Genomic DNA, 16,241 nt, shown 5'->3' on the forward strand with positions numbered 1-16,241 from the left:
GGTGCTTTTCTGCTCTAGCTGAGCACTCAGAGGGCTTTTACTAAAGCAAGCTCACCCATTCCCGTCCCTGCCTGAAGTGCTTCTACACCACACACTCTCGGGGATTCATCGGTGCCGGTGTTTACAACAGGAACCGGGGATTGAACCACCGCCCTTTCACTTAGTACCTGCTCTACTTCCTGCACCACAGCCAAAAAATAAAAATCCCTGCAAATACTGTAGCGTGTTGTGGTTTATAGCACATCCTCTGACAGTGAAAGGGTTGGATGGGCTGTGATTTCATGTGCCCTACAGAAGGAAGACTGTTTCCGACTTGACTCGAGGATAAGAATGTTGGTGGTGGGTGGATGATGAGTTGTGGACCATGAACTCTGTCCCACAGCTGAAGCTTGGAGCAAACTGAAGAAAAGAATCAAAGTGCTGCAGTCAGAGTCCAGACCTGACCTGACTGAGATGCTGTGCATAGATTAATGTCCCCAAACTCAAGTGAACTTAAGCAAGAGGTCTCATCATGAACCACATGATTGCCACTAAAAGTGGTTCAGCTCCACCGCTGAAATATCTCCTTCGTTAAATTTCCTCATTTCATCTAATCTTTACCCCCACATTTCCATTCTGCCCGCTCCTCAGTCCAGAAGACTGTGACCCCCTCGTCCCCCTAAAACAAAAGCCGGTTTTCTTCTTCTATTAGATTGACGTGAATCACCGGCAGAGCAAACGTGGCCGTTTGCGTTGGCGTATTTGACCGTTTTTGTCCTTTTCAGAAGGGAGAGAAAAGCAGGGAGCTCGAAGAGGAGATGGGGCCCAATGAGTTTCCCTTTGCTTAATTATAATTTGGCCTAATTGGGCCGTCAGCCGACAAGTTCATGACAAAAACTGTGGCGCACTGGCTCCCCGCCCCCTCCAGAGGCTACTACTACCCTACTCTCACTTTCCTCTCTCTGCTTCCTGGTCCAGTTCCAGTTATCCTTGGCAAAAATCTGTTTGCATGAGAAGTTTACATTCTCGAGCCAGCATGTCTGCGTGACGACATACAAGACAACAATGCCATCTCGCAATCCGCTGTTTATTTAAGGGACACACTGTCTGGAATAATGGCTGGCAGATAAAGGGGCCACAGGGGGTCGAGCCGGTGCTTGTGAACGGGACAGAGAGTCACGCTAGGCCTGATGTAAATATGTCCTGGCCGCCCCACCCTAGCATCAACTCAAATGCTTTGAAGTATTTGCATACTTCAGTTTGCTCACTTACAAAAGACATGAACAGTCTCTAAATGTTATGGTAGTTTCATTTTAATGGACGGAGGCAGAATCTCGACCCAAAATGCTGAAAAGCACATTACATAAAGGTTTTCATGCTTTCAGATCATGCCACGGTTCTGGCTCCCACAGAGTGTGTTCGTGTGGAAATCAGTTACAGATTCTCCTGATCTCAACTTGTTAGATGTAGAAAGCACACCTTTGCACAGAATCTTCCATTCCCACCTTCCCACCACCGTGGAACCTCCATCCCTCAGCCAGGACACTGAAGATGGTCATGGATGGGTGTTCTGGCATGAAGCACATTAGGGTCATGGAGTGGACTAACCAGTCTCCAGACATCTATCCTTTCACACATCTGTGGAAGAAGCTGAAAAGTTGAGTCGCCAAGCAGCAGCCAAGAAACCTGAAGGATTTAGAGTTTCTGTAAAGCACCAAACTCCCTCCTGAGATGTGAACCGACCTGCCCCCACTACAAGAAACAAACACTGCGCTTTCCAACAATGGTTTTTCCAACAAGTACTAAGACAGGTTTTCTTTATCGAACTGAGTGACATGAACAAAACTTTTGGTTGATATTCTGTGTCTGTAAATTAAAATGAAAAAATATTCTTTTCTGCTCATTTTTTTGTCTCTGGCAGTTTTGTTAATGGTGTTGACAATTAGATGAGAGTTAAGAGTAAGAGGGGAGAATAAGAAAGACACTGGACACAGGAAGTTACTTTTGTTTTTTAAGTTTTGCACTGACAAATCTAAATGAGAGGTTTTTGGACACAAACATTTGTGATTTCGAGCCAGTTAAAACGAATAAACCAGATGGGTGTGATGCCATCTCACCGATCATGGTGGACAAATGTGAAAAATGCTGCCTTAAAGGTCTAAACTCATCATCGTTGATGAGTCCAACCCCAGGCTTAAAACTGGTTTGTTTTACTTTACTGATTTTACCCAAGTCAGGGTTCAAAGAAAATACCAATTGTAACCAACAGAAAGTGTCAGAAACTATTCATGATATTCCCCAAGAAGTCTGTTCAGGTCTTCTATCTTCCGTCTACGATGATTTGGTTCATGGGAGGCTTTAACCTGTCCCAGCTGATGCTGGACAGGAGGTGGGTACACCCTGAGCTCCATATAATGATTAACAGTGAGTAAGAGGCAACCACAGGTCACACCTACAGCAGTTTACAATAACTAAAACTTGCTGTACATGTCTTTGGACTATGGGGTGAACCGGAGAGTTTGGATAAGCAGAACATCCTACAAGCCACAATGCTAACCAGTGCTGAGGGAAGTTTTCTAGGGAACGCCACGCCTCTGAGCAGTGATACACCTGAAAACAAAGTACACAGGGTCAGCAGTATTGTCTATATCTTGTTTATTTGTGTTTGTAAAACGTTATTTTTGCGCTACAAAGAGGCTGAAATTGCTCAAGCTGCTGAATCTGTAACCAGGCAAATGTTGCAATTTTCATCCAGTTTAGCTGCTATACTTGGATGGATCATCTGACTGTATCTGAGCTTTCCAAAACCAACAGTCTGACATGTTGTATGAACTTGCTCATTTGAAGCACGCTGCAAACAAAGCGTCTCCTCGATGATCTAAAAGCTTCTGAAATGATTTACAGAGGTGGCAAAAAGATGTGATGTAACTTTCTCTCACTCCTTTAAAACAAATGCAGAAACTTCACAGAGTGAAGTGCGATTACACCAGCGGGAAACACTGAAGCTCTCAGAGAAGCGAGAGGGAGAAAGTGGATGCAGCGATGGTAAACTTTTAACGCCACCACTGGGATCATGTAGCAACACGTTCTCTTTAGTCGTGGATGATAAATTTCAAGCATACAGAACTCCTAAAGTCTATGGAAGCCCGTTTCCGCCACTAAAAAAAAAAAAAAAAAAGGATCCATAACTCAAAATTTCGAGTTATTTTCTCGAAATTTCGACATATTAACTCGAAATTTCGATTTATTAACTCAAAATTTTGAGAAAAGCAACTCGAAATTTCGAGTTAGCGCTGCCAATCAGTAATCTACGTGAATGACGTCATTTCCTTGTTATGGATACTAGCTTTTTTGTTTTTATTTAGTGGCGGAAACGGGCTTCCATAAAAGTCTGTCAAGATACATCCACAGCTGAAGTGTGAGAGTTTGTTCTCTTCAGCTTTTTAACTGTACCGGGAGGTGTTGCCATGGAAACACAGTTACATTTAGTGCTTCTTTGAGGCCCGGCGACCTCGTTGAAGACAAAGAAGATTTTTGTCTTGCGCTATTTGCATGTTTGCGTCGATTTCCTAACAGCTATGTTTGGACATTGGGGCGTTGTTGGTAGTAACAGCCACCTGCATGCTGCTGTAGAGCTAGCTTATTAAAACATTATTCTGTTAAACTCGTAGTGGTCAAAACTTCCACTCAGTACAGTCTCTGTCTGTAGATATATTTACATTTTGGACCAGTTGTTGCGATCTTGGCTAACTTGGCTACAGTCGTTATCAATGTGAAGTCATTCTTTACCTGCTCTGTCTGATTATTTGGCCTTAAGACGTCTACTTATACCAAAAATATTTAGCAGAAGGAGCTGTGTGTCACGTCTTCTGTTGATGGCAGAACAGACTATGTAACAACACACAGAAACAGATAATAGGGAGAAGGCGTTGGTTTTCTTACATATCCTATAAAAAGCACATGCTGAGAGAAAACTTGCTAACGATGTGAGAACAGGCAGGAAAATATGCAACGCCTAGCAAGGTTTCAGAGTTGTATGACAGGAAACCAAAGGAGACTATTTCTGGAAAGTGCAGGAGAAGAAGCAGTGCGATCCTGTCCAGGTGAGGCTGGAGGAAGGTGGGGTCTTTTTTTTGGAGTCTAAAGGTTCCTCTCCAGAAGGACGCTCTTTAAGTCTGCAGGGCAGTTGATGGTGAAAACGTTGTGGGCAGTGTTTCGTCTTTCGATCAGGGCGGCAACAGCCTCGCCCAGGTCCAGATGATTGAGGAAGCCGGGCACCATGTGATCAGGAGTGGCTACACCTGTGTTAATCTTCACCTGTCAGAAGAGAAGAGGAGAGGGGCTGAATGCAATAGAGGGATGACTGTAGGATGTAGAGCAGGTCGTCTACTTATGTCGGGGTTTGTGCTTCGAGCTTTGGCTCCTCCTGTCCTCATAAAACAGGTTTCAACCTCTGAGTTAAAGCTGTGGGGAGATTAGTCAGCGTCCTGTGAGGAAGCACTGGTAGTAAGATCAAGTTTTAGCTGTGAAATGGCTCATCCAATCATCTCACAACTCACAAGTCCCTGTCCACTTCTCAACAGTTTCCAAAGGCGATTTCTGAGATGTACGAAAACATCTGATGCATCAGGTTCAGAGACATCGTGGAGGTAGAGACGAGCAGTTCATCTAGTTTGATCTGATCTTATACAGGAGATCAGGTAAAGTTTTGATTAATAAGGGCTGATTTCATCAAAGTTGTTTTTCTATCAGCCAAGTTCACGAAGCTTTTTGCATATTCCTGACTAAATATGCATGTTTGCACAAAGGCAGAAATATGCACATGCACTATTTAGATAAAATGCCTGATTAACTTCTGTCATGCAAGATTACAGAATAAGGTTATGTAATGTGGATGTGTTGAAATGTGAGCTGGTTCTCACAAAGGCATCGAGGAAGAACTGAATCTGCATGGGTGGTAAAGTGGTGTCAGTATTACAGATTTCCCCCGAGTGAGCAAATGCCAAAGAAATTCAGGGCTGTGCATGTGAACACTAGAAAGCAGAGAGAATTACATACGTAGATGATTGTGGAGGCAGGCATGTGAATTGAGCTGTGAGCTGACTTCTTTTGGTCAGGTCTAAAGGGTCATGAGTCATGTTAGCCGACTCTGTGCAGTTTATCTGAGGCCCTGCTGTGCAATCCCATTAATATCTCACCTGGTTGAGTTTGCAGGGCACCTCGGGGTACTCCTCACGGAGGACATGGCAGAAAGCCAGGGTGCTGGCAGCGCCCACTGTGAGGAAGCCTGTACCAGGCATCAGCAGCTTCTCTCCTGCTCCTCCTGTGGCAAAGCAGCAAAACACTACATAAACACACCAGGAATGCAAGGCGAGCAGCTATCGCAGGTGACCCTGCACGAGAGGCAGGGCACACCCACGGACGCAGTCTGTCAGAGTCGGAGAACATGCAGTGAGTAAAATAACATGGCAGCTGTTTTGCTGACCCCAAGTGGACAGAGAGAATAAAGAGAGAAAACCAAACAGCTCAGCCAGACTAAAAACTTCTCTCATCCTTTTGGTAAATTTGAATCTGAATCTATCGTTCCAAAGATGGTAATACCATCCAGCTACCACTAACCACAAACAGTCTCCATGCTACCCAATCACTTCTGAGCAAAGTCACAGAGAGAGAGAAGAAGCATCGGTGAAGCAGAGCTCAGCAACGTCGCCCTGAGGTCTGGCAGATGCTACCTCAGTACTACTAGAGAGAGGCAGAACAAAGGCAAAGTAGCACTGCGCCACACACACACCGCCTCATCCCACTGAGCAAACACACGTCTTCACTACAGGACATAGGCGACATCAGCAATACGACTGCGTTTCTCTGTAATGTGGACGTCGTGGCGACGGAGGGTGCTGTCTGCGATGCCTCACCTGTGATGAACGTATAGGTACAGTTGGAGTCGTCCCTCACCAGGGGGTAGAAGGCCTTCCATGACACAAATGTGCTGAAAAGCAACGTCTCAATTACCTGCAGATTTCACAGGAAAGAAAACATCACAGCACCCCAATGACTCCTGCAAGTGTTTACATGCTGCATGAGTTTAAAGTGAGGGAGAAGAAATTAAATAAGTATATTGGAAAGTGTGTGTGTACTGACCCAGTGTAGATCTTTCAGGGACTGGGTGTGTGGGGGTCCTCCCTGCCACCAGCTGAAGCCCAGAGAGGAAACTATGTCGGTGACTTTCCCCACCTCCTTCAGCAGGGCCTGCTTCGCCTGCTCGGCTTCCTCCTCTGAGCCTGAACACAGAGACGCTGGACTTCAGGAGAGGACAGGCAAACTTGTTTTCTCTAATGAATCACTGAGATCGGCATCGATATAGAACTTCAGCCCTACTGGGGAATAACAAAACATCGCAGTAGAAGATAAACACCTTCCTCACCTGCTGCTGTGATGTCATCTCAACTATCACTGAAGTTTTCTTAATAATGTTTGGTGTGTTTATGGGGTGTAAGCCCTTTCCATACTGGAAAAAATACAGGATTTTTTTTTGCACCTCCACCTAATAAATCAGCAGCTGAAAACAATAATTTGACTAAATCTGAAAATAACAAATCACCATTAACGTTCCTTTTTGCACAGGACGCACACTTGATAGGTTACGGCAGAGGTGGACGTCGCTGATGTTCGTTACCCCAAGGTGCAGTCTTTTGCTAAACCCAAACAAGCAGTTATCAGGTCAGTAAATCATTTCTGAGACAGTCGCTAAGATGCAGACAAATGATGACCGAAGAAATGGGAACTTTATCACATTGTACGGTGGAGGATTTGTACTTGAATACAAGCCCACAGACTTCTGAGACAGGAGGTCGGTTGGGTTTAATCCCCCCCTCTCACTACCACTGTGCAATTACAGCAGTTTGAAATGTTCTAGTTAGAGTTTGGTGTCATGTCTCTAAGCTGATTATTCAGTACAAATACGAGGGGACGAACCAGCAGGCGGTGATGCAGGGCAGCACTGACATGTCAGAGGCTCAGATGGAAAATTCTGCAGCTTAAATTGGCCGCCAAACAGAGAGGGTGTGTTTGGTGTTGGACGTGAGGAGAGGCAGGTGTGTTGGTGTGCCTGAGGTTGCCTGCCTGAACTAGCTCACAGGCTTTGCACCATTACTGCTCTATGAGCAGTTGGAGACTGTGTGAGTGAACGAGTGCAGACTCTTTTACATTTACTTGCAAGCTGGACGACCCGAGTCTGAAATAAGAATTTACAACATCAGCTCCACTTGGCACAAATTTGAAGGGTCACACTGGAGTCATAGGAAATACCTGACCTGAGAGTGTGTGATGATAACAAGAACTCATTACCAGAGAGTGCACATGAACAACTATGGTGAATGTTCCTGAAGCTTTGCTTTTTTACCTGTAAAGTTCAGACTTCTAAATGATGAATTCGGTTCATGCAGCTTCGCTTTAACCTGCATGAACCAAACTCTAACTTGCGGAGTGTGAACTTGCACAAGACGCTGTCTGCCCTCCATTACTGAGCAAACAGTGGAACGTGCCAATTTGGCAATCTGGGCTTTAGTCCAAGCTGAACATGCAGACTGGAAAAGCCAGGATTGAACCACCCACCTTCTGATGAGTAGATGATCAGCTCTAACTCTCACCTATGGCCCCACAGAAAGTTAGTAATGAGGAGTGCCTGGAGTTCATTCAGGTGATGTGGCTGAAACATAAGTACTGCCTCTACACCCTTATTCCTGAGCTCACTGTTAAAAAATGGCGCAAAGAGGTTTTTGAGTATTTTCTAAAGATAGCTCATACACACAAACAACCTGATACTAAGAATGATGGTAAAATGAGATTTTCTCATCAGAGTTGGTGACCATCTTGGAAATAAAAACAACCAAAACAGAAAATCAGTCCTTCATTTTCAGATCTCTAACCGGCTTTCTGATAAAAGAGTAAATGAGCCAGTTATGGTGCTTGTATCCACCTGAGAAAGGTTTCCCTGCAACATTAAGTTCACTGCTGCACTACATGTGAGGGTTTCTACAGATTTAGTGCAGCTCTGGTGCAGTATGTTGCCACTCCCATACTTTGCAGGCTCTCTTTTGCACAGTTTGGATTTGTATTTAAAGTGTTTGCCGGGGGGGAATCAGTAATTATGCGATAAGGGCTGTGGACAAGCGCAAACAATCCTCAGAGCAGAGACGGGCAGGATAAGTAACCTGACTTACCCACATTTCCCACTATAGTGGTGAGGTTATCCTTTGTGTTGGGAGAGACAAACGATCGGAGTTTCTCCAGGCGGCTGCTGTCCCTGGAGATCACTGCAACTTTAAAACCTTGACACACAAACACACAGAGACCTTTAATACAGAGACAGTAGGATGGAGTGAACCTGTGTTGTTGTGCTGCTTCTGTCAAGGTCATCAGAAAGTGAAATCTGACCGGGATGTCGACAGTAACTTACTGCTCAGTTCAAACAAAGAAGCTGTGAGCATGCAACCAATAAACTCTCATCTCAGCTTCTTCCTTCCTGGAGGCACAGAACGGTAAATGCCCACAACAGATTTCAGCTTTAAGAACACAACAGAATCCAAACAGGGATGAAGCTGAACTGAAATTATGCTCTTTTAACTCTCGCCATAAACTGTAATTTAGTTTAAGATGATGATGATAGGAGTTCAGATCAATTTCGATATGATTTTATGAGACTGTGCTGATAAAACCACCCACACAGCAATCCCAGATATGACAAAGCCAAACTGTACAATGACACACACAATGACACACACACACACAACTGCCTGAGAATGTTTATTCTGTCTTTACTGTTCCAAAGATTTCCTGATGGGACATGCTTTTATTGACAATGAAGCATTATTATGAGAACTCCATTGTGTCATTTTGGTAACTCCCCCTAAGTCTTGATTAAAGGAAGATTAAAGGAGCCTGTACAGTAGGCTGAACAGCCTGTTGTTTTTGACACGTCTATGATTATTAATCCAACATTTTATTATCAACTATAGATCATTTGTGTTGCAGTTTAGTTTTATGAGAGTGGAAGGGGATTTTTGGTCGATCAGTTGTCACATTGTGCGCTCAAATTTATTTTTACCCTCATAAAAATGTGATAAGCGGACCTGTCGGTGTAGAGCGTGGCATAGAAAGCCCAATACAGTGTTTTACGCACGCGGGCGGATGACTTATGGCGAGTCATTATTTAATTGTCTAACAATTCAGACACAATAAAACAATAATAAGTATAAAGTATAAATAAGTAATAACTGTATTTATTAAAAGTGGCCATACCGCACAAAAATCCCCATAAAGTGTTTACAGTGCGGTTTATAATGATGGAGTTCCTCACGCGTAAAAGCCCAGGGGAAAGACACCTGCGCGTAAAAACGCATAGATGTCCCAAAGATTTGTCCTCCTCTATTTCACTCAGTTTATTTTCCCTGCCAAATGTCCTTCGAGCTACAGAGAAGCTTACCTTTATCCAGCAGTCCTTTAACGATCCCGGAGCCCACTTTTCCCGCTCCTCCGAGAGCTAACACAACCCTGTCCGAGTTCGACATGCCGACTGTAGCTGCACAGACCTGCTGGAGGATGGAGGGTGGAGGATGACTCTGTCGATGCGAAGTGAAGCTGCTGGCTTGTGCAGAGCATCCTGGCCGGACCGGGATGCTTTAAAGGATCACGGGTCCGCCCTTGTCTACGGGGTCACTGAAGCCACGCCCATACTCTGTCTCCGTGTGTATGTGTATCCCGGCACGGCTAAATTTGAAAGGACCGGTGGAGAGATTTAAATGTGGGAAGTGGGAACATGTACTGAGCGTGAGGGCACCTTTCAGGGGTGAGGATAAATTCAGATCTGTGACCATTAATTCAGGCAGTCAGTTTATTGGCTCGATGACCAGTTTAAGTTACTACTGAGTTCAACATAATATTGCACACAATGATCTAGAAAGGTGGTAAAGCAGCATGTGCTCCATGATGGGCCTGGCTGTTCATTCATAAGTACACCGCTTTATGAGTGTGCAGTCAGGTCTGCCCCGTGTGTGATGTCAGATTGTGGCAAACTAAGATGGGAGCAGCAAAAACATTCATCTCAAGGCTTCACTAAAAGGTTTCTGTAAACCAGAGATTATGGTTACATCCATCTGTTATATACAGTCTATGTTAATCTGAACTCTGCATCAAATGGGCTCAAAACAAACAAAACCCCGAAAGTGTTACAAGATTTTGACAGAGAATTTACAGCCTTGATTGGGACATTCTGTGACCTCTTGTCACTTTGGGTAATGAACTTGTGGTATATTATCAGGAATTATATTTCGTTAGTGCAATACATTTATACTTTTCTCACAAATCTATTGCTCAGAACTAGATATAAACAGAAACACATTAAATCCGCCCTAAAAACAACCACAGAACAAATACTTTTACAGTTTATTTGTATAATGTATGGATATGTTCCCATCGCACCAGAAAAACTCTGCTAAAGAGTTTAAACTAGCTGCTCACCTGTGATCATGTCAGTAAACGTCCTCACAAAGACAGGAAGACGTGTGTTTGTGTGTCTGCGTGTGCCGTGTCAGTGGTTCATGCAGAGGTGAGGCTGCCGCAGCAGGTGAAATGCTGCCATCTAGTGGCTGAAACTACACGCAAGAAAACTGTTGATTTAATCGATTTATTCGGTAGCACACTTTGCAGCTTCTTCCTGTTTCCACCTTTTCTGTATTTCAGCCCGTTTTTACATCACTTTTCTTTTAATTTAAAGCAATTGTTCCATTGTTTCCACCCACCTAACGGCACATCCAGGAACAACTGCCAAACACACCCTGTATAAACTGGAAATCCCGTGCCACGTGACAATGTTTACGTTACCCAGATAATCGAGCAGATTGTCGTGTGGCCGGACTCGCCAAAACAGCTGATTACGTGCCAGGAACAGGTGAGTCTGTGTGTCAGACACGTTTTATATCGAACAAGGCCAGACTCGCCCACCTGTAGCCCGCTGCGTTACGTTAGCTTCGCATACCTACGAACATACCTTCATGTTCTCTCAGTCCGAGTTTTCCTACAAATTATACCGGTTTTCTATTGCCTCGCGCTTTGGCTTAAAAACACACATTTTAAAACTTAAATCGTTACGTTTACAAGTTTATCGGGAGCGTACGTGTAATTCGGCGTGTTTTCAAAACGACATAGATGTCTTCTTAATATGAAAAATGTACATCTTCCTTGGGGAGGTTCAGCCGCTTCCTCGCACTTCCTGGGTATTTTCCCACACAGACTGAGCCTGACATCACACTGGAAGGTTGATAAAAGTTGATTTCGCTTTCGTCGACGGATTATATATCGGCCGAACTGAAGAACAGCTCGGTACCAAGCTTCCCTGCGCCACTTCACCGCAAACTGGGTAAAGTAAGGAAAACAAGCCGGTTTACAATGTGCGGGCGGGGGGTGCGTTCACTGTCCGACCCGTAAGTTCTCTTGGGTAACTAACGTAGTAGACGCGGCTAAGCTAATGCTAAGTGGGGCTGTTAAAAAAAAAGGTTCTCGTTTTTCTCGTTGATGAGCTTGAAGTTCCCAGATGTTCCCTGAAAACACGTTAAAGTTTGGTAGATGTAAAAAAAAAAACAAAGTGAGTCAACTTATTTTCACTTATGGCAAAGTTTCACTTTCGTTATTAACATGTGCTCAAAGCGAGTCGCAGCTGATACAGAGTGTGCTATTTAATTAGGCTAAAGGTCGAAATGTTTTATATTTCCAGTGGCCACAGTTACGTCAGCATGTGCTGCAGACATAGCAGGAGCCTGGAAAACACGTGTGTGTGTGTGTGTGTGTGTGTGTGTGTGTGTGTTTGTGTTTAACTTTAGTCACACTGTAACTCTTTATTGAATAGTTACTAACAGAACAGAGAAATATAGTCAATCCCATTGGAGTGAAATGAGGTGGAATTCAATTCATAGGACACTCCCTCAGTGACATCCGTTGCCAGTGGGCACTGTTAGGTTGATGCACAGCAATAAGAAAAAAAAAAGGTGTGACTCAGTTATTAGGATCATCTTGGTTTATTTTTGTCTCTCTCTCTTATAAATGGATGAAAGAGATGAGCTTCTCCCGGAAGAGAGACGTAGATCTCACGGGCGCCTACGATCGCAGTTTGGAGCGCCAAATCGTGGAACAGGGCTCGAGCCTGCCGTGCAGAGATGAGGAGCTGTGGAGAAAGGTGGAGGGACTTATGAAGGAGGGAAATGCTCAGGAGATCCACTGCCTGGGTGTGGATCCACTGAGGGTGATGGAGGAGTCGCTCAAGGCAGTCACAGCAGCAGGATGGAGCAGACAAGTTGGAACCAGAGGAGGCCTGCAAGGCCTGGCCAAAGCCTTTGAGGTGCTGGAGCAAGCAGCCTTGAACCTGTACCTGGGTCCCTGGAGGAAGGAGTACACTGTAATCCAGGTGGGCCAGAAGGAGAAAAAAGTTAATGTGTTCAGTTAAAATAATCAAATGTGATTTTAAAGTTTCACATTTTGTGTCCCAGATGTACTCCGGCACGTTCACGCACTACATCACCCCGGTGCTGTCGACGGCTCAGATCGAGAACCTGTTCAACCTGTTGGGCTACGAGCTCAGCGCGTCATCATCTGAGCAGCTCCATCTCCAGACGCACAGAGTGAACTCCACCTCTTCGGATACCCTCCTTTGTTTGTCTTGCGCCTTCTTCCTGGCCCGCTGCGAGTGCCACTTTCTTACAACAGCGCTGGGGAAGCACTGCGGTGACACCCAGTGGGAGCTGAGCGCAGTGATGGAGAGGCAGCGAGGAAACGGCCTGCAGGTATGTGACGCTGATGCTGAGATCTTTTGTTTTGTTTTCTTTCAGCCTTGGTGCAGCCAATCGCTTCATTGTCTGCCTCAAGCAAGCTGTTTTTAACTTCCACCCTTTAAAATCATAGAAAACGTTCCTCACTAACCCACTAATCTTGCTTTGTCGTACTATGTTTGGTCCAGGAGGGTGTACTGTGAGGCAAAATGTTTAGCAAAGAAAAGTGTCAATTGTATGATTTCTTTCTTCCTGCTAATAAATGCAACAGTAGGATATGAAATGCCTTAATTGACTTTATTACTTATACCTCCCTACAGGTTGCTGTGGAGAACACCAAGAAGATGCTGGAGGTTGGCGAGGCCCTAATGGAGCAGCCCGATGGAGACGTGGATCTGTACACCGATCCGGTTAATGAAGGGGACCCGCAGATGGTTGTCAACAAGGAAGAGAGTCCCTGCTCATTCATCTGGACGACAGCGGACAACGTATCACCCACCACTGTCAAAACACACAGCAACGGAACAACAGCATCATTCCCACCGCGAGAGCCGCTCACCGGCAGAAACTCCGCGGACAGCAAGAGGCCAAGCTGGCGTTCCCCTGGTGCTACGAGGCTGGGTGAAACAAACTCTGAGCCTCAAAGTCTGCAGGTAGATCCAGTCGAGGCTCTGAAGAGCGAGGATGGCAACCACAACCTCTGCAGGTGCGTCCAGAACTCAGATTCTTGTTCTTACTGCTCTGAATGCAAAACCCTGCACGATGAGACCTGTGTAGTCCTTAAGATTTGCAGAAAGAATCTCCACAACGTGAAACAAGTGAAGAAAATGCAGAGTGGAGGCCTCAGATCACCCACTCTCACTGGCAGCAGTGCAGCAGTGAGCTCCTTACCTCTGAGTGAAGACCCCGCATCAATAATTGCACTCCCTCCTGCCATCGCCTACCACGAATGCTGCGATCTCAACAATCCAGACCCTCAGATCCTGTGCCACGAGTGCAGAGTCTTCCACTTGAAATCCTGCAACATGGCGAAATCCTGCCAGTCACTCCATCACAGCACACAGCTGGGAAAGTGCTCCTCCTGTAAAAAGTGGTGCTCCAGAAAGCCTCTGGTCCTGTGCAGATACTGTGGAAACGAATATTGTAGTGGCTGTTGGTTCAGAAATCCGCTTGCATGCAGCTGCGGCCAAACATTTGACCAGTCAACATCTGTGTGATAAAGGTCTGAAAAGCTTTGCACTTACGAGATGCATTTAGCAAAAGTTACAGTGACTTAAATCTGCGTACTGGAACTGAAAACGCTGCCTTGAAGTTCTGCCATTGTGCCATTTATTTGATATTTGCATGTAACAGCCTCTGTGTGGTGTGGTTTTGCGCTCGCAGGTCGCTTTGCGGTAACTCATGACGCAAAAGCAAGTGTTTTATGTTTGTGTCCTGCAGCAGACTGCAGTAAAAGGGTCAATGTGCCATTAAAGTGTATGTGTGGTAAACATGTGTAACATGGGATGAATTGGCGTGATCACCGTGGTGTGGTGGGTATGATTTAATATAAAATCAGTCACAGCATTTAAAATGTAATTGCTTCATAACTAACACTAAGAACCTTCATTTTTCTGTATTAGAGAAGTTTTCAAATATTACTTTTTGGCAGGTTATGTGGCTTTCCTCATTTTTTTTCTTTTCTTTTGTTGTAATTTGCTGTGAAAGGTAAAAACAGCTGAAACTAACGTTTGTTGTAACTATGAAATTATTTTCTCGAGTAATCATTTGGCCGAGTGCTGAAATCTGCTTGTTTTTGCCTTTAAGGTGACTTCACTGTTGTCTAAAGCACATTTTCTGAAATGTCAGTGGCAGCTGGAAGCTTTGTTTTCCTAGCTTTTCCACTGTCGCCTTAATGCAACATCTCAGGAACACTTTAAGGGAGTCTTTCCACGTTTAGGACAAACATTTGTTTACACCAAATGTTTGTCAAACTGCATTGTACTCTGCTAATGCTGCAATGTAGCCTGACATGCACCCTTCCCAGAAATGTAGCTGCACGGCAGCGCCGACCTCGGCGGCGGTCATGCGTCTGTGTGATATTCATACACGGTGCAAAAACAAAAGGATAACACTTCTTTCTGTAAAAACCTTTTGTAACCACCCGGTCAGCCTTCTACCAGAAACTTTTCCTGCAGTAATTCACTGAGCGTTATGTTTACTTCTGTTTGAAATGAATTTGTGTTGCTGTCTTTAAAGACGTCTTGTAACTAATCCGAGTCTGTTTTTTATAACCATTCCTGCTGTTGTACTGTGACAGATGCTGCGTTAGCACATAGTTACTAATGTTAGAATATCTCATGATGACTGAGGGCAGATTGGACTTTGCATCATCTCGTGGTTCAAAGTGATATTATATCTATTTGTTATTGGGGTTTTTTGGAACCAAAAATGTTCATATTTGGACAAAGATCACAGTAGCCAGAGCTTGGTGCTGCTTCGTCCTTTTTCAGGTGCTCAAGCACTCCCAAATGTCTTCACAGCACACTTAAATAAACTATAGATATAGTTGTAATGTTTTTTAGGATCATTTTTTCTGATATTATATTTTGCTAACTCATCTACAGCAGCCAGGATTGTCCAGTGGTGTTGATGTCATGATGTTACAGTGCTCTCACATTGGTGCCGCTGCTTTAACAGCAGATGACATCATGGATCGACTCGTTTTTGGAACCGGCCCCCAGTGGCCATTAGAGGAACTTCTGGCATTTACCCACATTTACTTTTAAATTTTTAAATGCCTGAGAATGAAGTTGAACACAGTCAGGCTTTCTTTGCCTTAGCTGGCTCAACAAAACCTGAAACCTCAGTTTGAGATATGAAGGAAAAACACAATGGTTAGCCACTTTGCTAAGCTAGCCTTTTTGTTTCGGGTTTGATGCGTGCTCACATAATAAGGGGCAGTTTGTGGGGTCATGTGACTCCTCCCTCCACATAATGATCCTTGTGAGTGTCCCCTACTCCAGCGGTCCCCAACCCCCGGGCCGGTACCGGTACGTGAGTCGTTTGGTACAGTTGAGGCTCAGGTGTGAAATGTATAGTTTTCAGGGTTTTTATTGGTTTTCAGCGTTATTTTGTCATCGTTAGCTCTGTTTTCCTGGGTCTTTTCACGTGTGTTATGAATCTTTTTTTCGGTACCGGTACTAGTTTTATTTCTTGTATTTATCCGCAACACCTTAAAGGCCGGTCCGTGAAAATATTGTCGGGCATAAACCGGTCCGTGGCGCAAAAAAGGTTGGAGACCGCTGCCCTACTCCAAACAGGGATGTTGTCAGAAAATAAAAATATAACAGTAAAATGCTAAACTGTTGAAAGTTGGTGATTTTTGCACATTTTAATTCAAATTCAGTTCATTTTAAACTGAAATTCAGGTTATGTGTTCATCATTACCACGGTGGTTTAGAA

The 16,241-nt window shown here is 44.5% G+C and overlaps 2 protein-coding genes across 4 annotated transcripts; one reads left to right on the plus strand and one right to left on the minus strand.

The window, feature by feature from the left end:
• Positions 1–2,408: 2,408 nt before the first annotated feature.
• LOC146666837 (peroxisomal trans-2-enoyl-CoA reductase) lies at positions 2,409–9,747 on the minus strand. Its single transcript, XM_085414976.1, has 6 exons — positions 9,464–9,747; positions 8,202–8,309; positions 6,121–6,260; positions 5,895–5,991; positions 5,178–5,302; positions 2,409–4,296 (listed from the first exon to the last, which is right to left on the minus strand). The coding sequence occupies exons 1-6, from the start codon at positions 9,546–9,548 to the stop codon at positions 4,120–4,122; spliced, it is 732 nt and encodes a 243-aa protein (XP_085271102.1). The 5' UTR covers positions 9,549–9,747; the 3' UTR covers positions 2,409–4,119.
• An 845-nt stretch (positions 9,748–10,592) lies between these two features.
• On the plus strand, positions 10,593–16,117 carry spata2l (spermatogenesis associated 2-like). 3 transcript variants are annotated; one of them, XM_085414971.1, is made up of 4 exons: positions 10,593–10,927; positions 12,087–12,436; positions 12,519–12,812; positions 13,118–16,116. In XM_085414971.1, exons 2-4 carry the CDS (start codon positions 12,089–12,091, stop codon positions 14,012–14,014), a joined length of 1,539 nt encoding a protein of 512 aa, XP_085271097.1. In that variant the 5' UTR covers positions 10,593–10,927; positions 12,087–12,088; the 3' UTR covers positions 14,015–16,116. The 3 variants fall into 3 exon arrangements, with proteins under 3 accessions (XP_085271097.1, XP_085271099.1, XP_085271098.1); XM_085414973.1 differs by lacking the exon at positions 10,593–10,927 and adding an exon at positions 10,947–11,400 and having other exon boundaries at positions 13,118–16,117; XM_085414972.1 differs by lacking the exon at positions 10,593–10,927 and adding an exon at positions 10,947–11,395 and having other exon boundaries at positions 13,118–16,117.
• Positions 16,118–16,241: the final 124 nt, after the last annotated feature.

This window comes from Rhamphochromis longiceps, linkage group LG7 (genome assembly GCF_057381845.1).
Source record: "Rhamphochromis longiceps isolate RC_006_pf linkage group LG7, R_longiceps_female_GT1.1, whole genome shotgun sequence".
NCBI lineage: Eukaryota > Metazoa > Chordata > Actinopteri > Cichliformes > Cichlidae > Rhamphochromis > Rhamphochromis longiceps.

Coding starts and splice junctions, on each gene's coding strand:
- LOC146666837 (XM_085414976.1), bottom strand. CDS start 9,548: ATGTCGAACTCGGACAGGGTTGTGTTAGCTCTCGGAGGAGCGGGAAAA. Junction 8,310..9,463: donor TAAAGGACTGCTGGATAAAG/GTAAGCTTCTCT, acceptor TTGTGTGTCAAG/GTTTTAAAGTTGCAGTGATC. Junction 4,297..5,177: donor TGCCCTGCAAACTCAACCAG/GTGAGATATTAA, acceptor CTCTTCTGACAG/GTGAAGATTAACACAGGTGT.
- spata2l (XM_085414971.1), top strand. CDS start 12,089: ATGAGCTTCTCCCGGAAGAGAGACGTAGATCTCACGGGCGCCTACGAT. Junction 12,437..12,518: donor AGGAGTACACTGTAATCCAG/GTGGGCCAGAAG, acceptor TTTGTGTCCCAG/ATGTACTCCGGCACGTTCAC. Junction 12,813..13,117: donor AGCGAGGAAACGGCCTGCAG/GTATGTGACGCT, acceptor ACCTCCCTACAG/GTTGCTGTGGAGAACACCAA.